Raw genomic sequence first — 8,357 nt, 5'->3', positions numbered from 1 at the left:
TGCAGGTGTTGCCACTTGGTTGGTTGTGTATCAGCTAATTCAGGCTGCAGTGCCAAGCCCTGCTCTTTCCCATGTAATTGCTATGGGTAAGTAAATAGAACATTCATGAGATTTTTGGTCCCATCATTAATTATTTCTGAAAGGGCTTTTAGGATACGCCTCAAAACCCCAGACAGAAAGATGACGTGCGTGACATCAAGATGCTCACAGCCGCAGCTGAAATGAAAACAAGGAAAATCAGAAGATCTTTTGCTCCTTTTTACTCTTTACTGCAGTCCTCTGGTCCCACTTCATGCAGACCCACCGAGCCTGGAAGTGACCCCTGGCCCAGCCACGGCTCTCAGGGTTTTTGTACCTCCAAATATCACTGCAAATGGGGTGATCTGGGACTGTTGAGAGGTGCCTGGTGCTGTTGGGTGCTCCCACTTTTAAACGCTGGCAATTTTAAGGTGTGCACGGTGGCACTGCTCAAAGTGGGTTCCCTCTGCGTGTGCGTGTCCCTGGGGAAGGCACTCCTGCAGGAACTACTTTAAAAGCGCCAGAGAGAGCCTGGATGTGCCCCCTGGTCTGACGCGCTGCACCCAGCGCTTACACATCCAAACTCGGAGCAACCCAGGGGCCGGTGGCACCCCCTGTTTGACGGGGTGGCACTTCCAAGGGACACACAAAAAGTGGTGTCCCACGCGTGTCTGCAAAGCCCCCGGGGCGCTTCCTCGCACAATCCCCCCGTGTCCGGCTCCGCAGCCGCTGCGGGCGGGGGCTGCGGGCGGGGGCTGCGGGCGGGGGCTGCGGGCGGGGGCTGCGGGCGGGGGCTGCGGGCGGGGGCTGCGGGCGGGGGCTGCGGGCGGCTCCGCCCCGGCGCTCCGCGCTCCCCGCCCCGCCGGCCGCCCGGCTCCCGCCGCCGCGCCTGCTGCATGCTCGGTGCTCAGCCCCAGCCGGAGGTGGAAGATGGCGGAGCCGGGGCCGGATTGCAGCTCTCTGCTCGACGAGGATCTCTCCTCCTTCGTCTTCAGTTACCTAGCGGACAGCCAGGTAGGCAGCGCGGGGGGGGCTCTGCTGCGCGGCTCCCCGGCGCGCTGCACCGGAGGGGGGAACGGACGGCCCCCCCCGCTGCTTGCCGGGGCACCCGGGGAAGAGCCGGTGCTGCCGGAGCGGGGCTGCGGGGCCCGGCTCGTCCGCCGGGTGCCCCGGGGTGTGCGGCGGTCCCGTTCTCTCCGCGGCTGCGGAGCCGGCCGCCCGCGGGGCTGTGCGCGCCCCTCCCGGGGCTCCCGGGCGGCCGCAGCCCCGCAGCCCCGCCGGCGCTTTCAGCACCACTCGCACGTGGACTCCCGCGCCCCCCCAGCCCGTTCCCCCATCGGCCGGCAGTTTGTGGGGGACAGGGGACAAGTTGAAGGGGCGATGGGTTTCGGTGCAGAAGCACCCCCCCGGTTGTTAGGGCTCCCCCGAAGGTGGGGAGGGGGCGGCGAGGTGGTGGGGGGGCTCTGCAGGGGGCTGCGCGGTGGGGGCTGATGGAGCCGGGCTGTGGGATGAGTCATGCCGAGCGTCAATTCCACGCATACGGGCTGGGATCTTGGGGGATGGAGGTTTGGGGAGGGGGGGTGCGACAGCGACAGGGGTCTCGGTGCTGCGTGTCGCCGGCTCCAAAATGTGGATGGGCTGTGTTTTGGACGGAGCCGGGTATTAAAATCAGATTAAGGCTCCTTGGCAGCTCCGGCGGGATCACGAGAGCGAGCCGTGCTGGCTATAGGGCTCGCATGCTTTTCCATTTTGGGGGCTGCAAGAGAGGCGCTATACAATAAACCGGGCAGGAGCCGGAGCCGGGGCTGAGCCCGAGCACGGCCGCGCATTTCGCAGTCGTCTCGATGAGGCTGCTGCAAGTGGGAAGAGTTTTCTGTAGTTATTTATCATCCCCCCCCGACCCTTCACTTTCATAACCACGGATTACAAAATAGCTCTGATTGTGAAGCGAGCGCATTCATCCCAACCCTTGCTCTCTCACCAGTTCAGCCCCGGCGATTGCAAACAGCCAGGAGCGTGTGTGTTTGTGGGGGACAGGAACCAGGGCTAATCCTGCCGCCGTTTGGGTTCAAAACAAACACGGGCTCGAGACCTGGTAAATCAGATTTGCCCGCGGTGCGTGTGCCAGACAGAACCAGGCAGGGCTTGCCACCAGCCAGATTGATGTAGTCCCGGCACCTTTGCCCGCCCGCACCAGCGCCAGAGCGCTCCGGCTTGGCACGGGACCGGGCGGCTTCTGGGGGCAGAGCAGGGGGGCAGGCAGCCTGGCTTCTTAACCGAGAGCTGCTGACAGGTTGATTACAGCAGGAGGGTCAGGAAAGGTGAGAAGTGGGCCGAGATTTTGTAAGCACTTTGTGGGTTTTTTCCATTTTGTTATTGCTGAGGGAGCCCATCGGCTTGCAGGAGAGGAGGCTGGCTGTGTGGGACACTGTCCCCTGAGCTGGCTGCGTGTGTGGGATGTCATCCCTTGGAAGTATGGCACAAAGGCTGCAGCTCCCACCAGCCCCACTGCTCCCTGAGCAGGTGAAAGTTCCTGGCTCCACTTCCCTGTAATAACCCTCCTGTTCTCAGTGTGTTAATCATGACATGAAAAGCCCTTATGGTTGCAGCATGTGCCTGGAGCCTTGTTTCTCTTTTTCTTTGCTTTTTGGTCAGCATTTGATGTGCCAATTTAAGAATCTTATTCCAAAAAGCGACTCCTAAGGGAGGGGAAAAAAAAAAAATCCTACGAATTGTCATCCCTCTCTGGTGCAAGCCCACCATGTTGTGAATATTCCCTGGAAAATTTGGAACTGTGTAATGGCCTGTGCTGAAATGAGACAATGTTGATGAAACATAGTTGGCTGTGTCCCCTGTTTTCTCTCCCTGTCCCCGGCGTGCTCTCTGCTGGAGGGAGCAGCACAGGTAGCGCTGCTCTGAAATCTGCAGGTGTGGGAGGAGAGGAGCAGCGGGGGCAGCCTTGCAGCTCGCTGCAGCTCCCGTGCAGCCCCTCTGTGCTCTCCCGTCCGTCCGGCGCCTGCTTTCGATAATTCCGTTTCCTCTTCTGTCCCCACGTGCGCTCAGGGGCTCAGGGCTGCGATGGGAAGAAAAGAGAAGATGGAAAAAAGGAAGAAAAAACAGCCGCCCCCCGAGCTATGATTTGCATGTCTTTGCTTAAGAACCGCCTGAAGTTGTAAGCATGTGTTGTGCTTGTACCTTAACCTCTGATGAAACTGGGGGAAGGCTCCAGCCCTGGCTCTGTCACATGCTGCCTTCTAACTGGGAGCAGGAGGCGGGCCGGGCTGGCGCTGACGTCTCTCCCCATTACTACTGTACGAGCCTCTGCTTACAACTGGGTTACTGACTCCTCCGGGGAGCCCCAAAGCTGCTGCCCCAGGGACCCCAGTGCCCCAGCATGGAGCAGGTTATCCGGAGGGGCTGCGCTGTCAGGAGGCCACGGGATGATGAATTGTGGCCGTTTCCTTCGTGGAAATTTTGAGGAACTGGGACTTTCCTGCTCTCTCGCCCCTGCTTCTCCCTGTCCTGCTTTTGCAGTAGGTTGTGAGAAAGGCGCAGTTGGTGCAAGTGCCAGGTGATCCCTTCCCTTCCAGGGGAGGAATCCTGAGCAAGGTTCCTGGGGAGATGCACAGGGAAGGTTTGACAGGGTATCTGCATCAGTCCCTTATTCACAAGGGTTTGTGCTGAGGGTGCCAGCTAACCTCTATTTACATATCGAGGACAGCGATGATTCACGTGGTACCTGCATTGCTACAGAAAGAAAATCAGGGTTTTTCACTTGATATCTGCCTTTCTCCTGCCAACTCCTTTTTCCTTTTTTTTTTCTTTTTTTTCCTTTTTTTTTCCCCAACAAAAAAAAAGTGATTTTGTGCTGCTGCGCCTCAAAATGTGTCATTTCTGGGCCTGCTTAATCCATTTTGTGCAACTCTGCTGCTCAGAGGTATGAAGCTGGTTGTAGCTGGTTCATCTGCTGGCACCAGGCACTGGGAAGTGCCAGCCAGGCAGCTCTGCCGAGAGCACCACGGAGCAGCTCTCAGCATCCCTGTGAGAGGCTGGAGCACTGTGGCTCTAACGGCTTCAATTCGTTTAAAAATCCCAAACAAAGTGCAGCAGGAGGGGAGAAAAAATAATAATAAAAAGAACCCAGGCTGCTTCTCAGAGGGATGTTTAAAGATCACATGAACTGAAATACAATATTCCCTCTTTAACTTCCCAGCCTCCTGCTAACAGCTTAATCCATCGATGAGTGCAGGAGGCACAGCGAGCCCGCGCTGGGTTGGCATTTCTAGTGCTGAAATGGGGATGCATCTCTGATTTCTGATAGTCCTCACTGAGCTGATCGATATCATGCTCTTTCTGTGGCTTTTCTCTCGAAGATTTGGGGTGGGTTTGGACGATGGACAGCCCGAGGGCCTGTGCAAAATGCATCCTCAGCTGCATTGCTGCAGCATGGGTCGAAGGGCTGCTGCAGTGGCAGGGCTGGAGAAGGCTGAAGTTTTCTGGGAAGCAGGGTGGCTGTGTCCTGGTGGCTGTCACCATGCTGGAGCTGGGGGTGCTGGTGGCTGTCCCCACCACAGCAGAGTCTGAGCTAAGCCAGGAGAGAGAGAGCAGCCAGAGGGAGGGGAGGGCTGGGCTGGAACCTGCCCCTCAGAGCCTGCCCCCACACCTGCCTGCCTTCCCCCTGGGATTCTGACCTCTGTTCCCCACCCCAGGAGTGCCCCACGCTGGGGGTTTTCCCCCACCTGCCTGCCTGCACATCCCTGCCCTGTCTCATGCTGTAATGGAAAGGCACCTCTCCAACAGGTGAATAATTAAGGGCTCAACGAGGGCCTCCAGCAAAGGGAGCTTTGTGAGAGAGAGGGATCTCTCTCCCATTAACCTTTCCAATGTCAAAAGCCTTTTTGTAGGGAGGAACTCCACTTACATGAGCTCTTTGGCACGGTTGGTTAATTAAAAATGCTCTGGGAATGCCCCTTCTAACCCCAAACTCCTGTTTTTGGGGAATGGGTCCCATGTTTCTGGTGCAGGGCTGGGGACAGGGATGCCACAGGCTGGCTCCTGGCAGATGGTTTGATGTGGTGCCAAGGGCAGGAGCCCACCAGGCTCTGAGATCCCCTTTGGTGGGGCTGGGGGCTGTGGCAGGATGTGGGAGTTGCAGTGCTGTAGTGACAGGACAAGGAGAATGGATCCAAACTGACAGAGAGTAGGGTTACAGGAGACACTAGGAAAAAATTCTTCCCTGTGAAGGTGGGGAGGCCTTGGCACAGGGCACCCAGAGAAGCTGTGGCTGCCCCTGGATCCCTGGAAGTGTCCAAGGCCAGGCTGGAAAGCGTCCCTGCCCACGGCAGGGGGTGGAATACACGAGCTTTAGAGTCTCTTCCAACCCAAACAATTTTATGATCCCATGAAGGACACGATTCCCCCTGGCCAGCATGTGCCAGCACCATGGAGGCTTGGGGACATCCCTGGGCTGGGGCAGAGACATTGTGCAGGGCCAGTCTGTGCTGCTGCTGCCAAATGCCACCACCAGAGCCACCACTTCTGCATGCCCATGGCCCTGGGGAGATGCTGTCACCAGGGCAAGGGGCACTGTCCCTGTGTGGCTCTGTAGCAGTGTCAGAGACGTGGCTCCGCCGGGACCACGCGTGTGGCACCGCTTGGCTGCCACCGCGGAGCCAGGGACGCGAGGTGCTGGCAGGGCCTCGGCTGCAGACACGTTTGCCGGAGGAATCGGCTTCAGGCTCCCGCAGCTGAGCCCTGCTCCATGGCAACCCAGCGCGGGCTTATATTTCTCGTGACTGCTTGGCAGCCTGGAGTGATTAACAGGGGGGAACTCTGTGCGCGCCGGAGCCACCGCCAGTGCGGCTGTGCTGCGGTGACCGCCACGCTCCAGAGCCGTGTGGGGCTCCAGAGCCGTGTGGGGCTCCAGGCCGTGTGGGGCTCCAGAGCCCATGTGGGGCTCCCGGCCGTGTGGGGCTCCAGGCCTTGTGGGGCTCCCGGCCGTGTGGGGTTCCAGAGCCCATGTGGGGCTCCAGGCCGTGTGGGGCTCCAGGCCATGTGGGGCTCCAGAGCCCATGTGGGGCTCCAGAGCCCATGTGGGGCTCCAGAGCCGTGTGGGGCTCCAGGCCGTGTGGGGCTCCAGGCCGTGTGGGGCTCCAGAGCCCATGTGGGGCTCCCGGCCATGTGGGGCTCCAGGCCTTGTGGGGCTCCTGGCCGTGTGGGGTTCCAGAGCCCATGTGGGGCTCCCGGCCGTGTGGGGCTCCAGGCCGTGTGGGGCTCCAGAGCCGTGTGGGGCTCCAGGCCGTGTGGGGCTCCGGCACCCTGCCCACAGCCCAGGAGTGGGCAGGATCCCATCTCCTGCTGCCTGCAGAGCCACCTTCTCACCTGGACAAGGGTATTTTAAGATGCCTGTGCTTGTAGTGAGGAACCAGGGACTAAAGGTTGAAGTTAATGGGGCGAGTGGTCAGGTGAGGTAGTGACCTACTTCCAGGGGCACAGGCACCGGAGGCACTGGGTGATGGTCCAGCCAATGTGTTTCCCTTCCCTTATCACTCAGCCAATCTGCTTTTCAGCACTTTTCTTGAACTCTGGCTTACAAATTATTATTTATTTATTTATGGCGGTTGGGTTTTTTTTTTTTTTTTCTTCCCTTTGCTTTCAATAACGGGAGCTTCCAAGAAACACCGAAGGACTTTGCACAGATCTGGCTGCACTCAGGGCCTTGTCAGCCCTGTCCTCATCCAGCCCCGTCCCACTGCACTTCCCCACGTGGAGGCAACAGCCAAGGCCGAGCTGCTGCATTAAACCAGTTCACTTCTGAATTAACACAGGGAAAAGTAAAAGCTGGAAATCTCCTTTGGCCCTGGGAGATCTGGAAACCTGCCGCGGGAGGGGTTCTCCATGTGGCAAGCGTGGTATCTGCTGGTGGGGGATGTGGAGGGGCTGTGGCCCCATGCAGTAGCCAGAGTCACCTTTGATCTCTGCCGGCTCCGGGCAGCAATGTGGGGCTTAGGGAAAATACTTCCCTTATCTCACATCCCAGTGTCCCGAGGCAAAGCCCGCAGGCACTGGGAGCTGGGTGGGCACCCCAGCACCAGGAGCTTCCCTGGAGGGAGCATGATGATGCTGAAGGGTGCCAGGAGCTTTTTACATCTGTGTCTCCTGTGCCAGGAGCTTTTTCTATCTATGTCCCCTCTGTCCCTATGGCCCCCTGCCCACCCAGATGGGGACAAAGGCTGGAGAGCCCATGGAGGGCTGATGTGACACTTCTCCCCTCCCCTGGGATGAGCAGTACATGCTTTATATGGATGTTTTTGTGCTGAGGTGGCGCCTCCAGCTCTTGCAGGGACTCCAGTTGCAGGGCAGCAGCATATCTTTACTGAGATGCATTTTCTGAATTCTTCCTGTGGCCCTGCGGCCGGGGCAGCACCGCAGCCCCTCTGCTGAGCCAGCCACGGCCAGGCCCCTCGGTTCCTGTTTCATTTTGCTGCCAGTTGGGCTCAGAGAGCAGCAGCTCAGCACTGCTGTCACTTCTGCTCACTCCTTTGTCTGGGGAGGCTGCAGGACGTGCTTTGTCCCTGGCATGTGGGGGGACGGTGTGGGAAGTGTCATCCTTTCACCCCCGCTGCCAAAAGCTGCCTTCCCCACCTATTCCCCTAGGAACCCTCATTTCCTAATTTTCATGGACGTCAAGAGCAAGGAAATCCTGTGGCGAGGGCCGAGCGTCCTGGCCAGGGCTGCGGGCCCGAGCTGGGGCAGCCTGGGGTGGAAGGAAGCCCAGCTGCCTCTTCTCTTCATGATTGTTCTCCTCCCTCCTGCGCCCCGCAAGGGGGGATGTGGCTTTCACAAGTGACAGCTGGGGACCTGGCTGTCCTGCCACGAGGTGACCCACGGCTGGAGCAGCCCCAGCTGTCCCTGGGGGTGCAGCATTTTTGCTGAGCGTTTTTCTTGCGTTTTTTAGCCAAGTTCCTAGGTAGGAGGGAGTCGTGTTATTATTTTTTCATGAAGAAAGTGCATCTGTAGCCGCAGGGTGTTCGGGAGACTGCCATGACCCCTTGCATGCACGCAGGACTGGCACACTGGGCTGCAGCCAGGCTGGCCTGGAGCTGAGACCAGCACTGGTCACCCCGAGGCCGTGGCTGTGCACGTGCCAGGGTGGCAGCGAGGAGCTGGAGGTGACAAACATGGCACTCACAGCTCTCCTGGAAGGATGAAGCAGAGCCAGGTTCTGGCTCTCTATCCCCTGCAGAGGCCAATCCCTCTGCCAGCATGGTGTGGTGACCCTGGTGGGTACAGAGCTGGTGGCTGGTGGTCCTTTGCTCCACGTGTGCTGCCCAGGCAGA

General features: G+C 59.1%; 1 protein-coding gene across 1 annotated transcript in view; it reads left to right on the top strand.

Annotated features, from left to right (window-relative positions):
• The first annotated feature begins 922 nt into the window (after nucleotides 1–922).
• PPARGC1B (PPARG coactivator 1 beta) overlaps nucleotides 923–8,357 on the top strand; it is a 46,840-nt gene continuing 39,405 nt past the window's right edge. Inside the window, exon 1 of the mRNA XM_066560358.1 lies at nucleotides 923–1,032. Coding sequence (XP_066416455.1) covers nucleotides 949–1,032 — 84 coding nt within the window. The 5' untranslated portion in view covers nucleotides 923–948. The remainder of the gene's footprint in view (nucleotides 1,033–8,357) is intronic.

The sequence above is a fragment of the Molothrus aeneus genome, chromosome 15, assembly GCF_037042795.1.
Source record: "Molothrus aeneus isolate 106 chromosome 15, BPBGC_Maene_1.0, whole genome shotgun sequence".
Taxonomy (NCBI): Eukaryota; Metazoa; Chordata; class Aves; order Passeriformes; family Icteridae; genus Molothrus; species Molothrus aeneus.
This window is presented reverse-complemented; position numbering and strand designations above follow the sequence as displayed.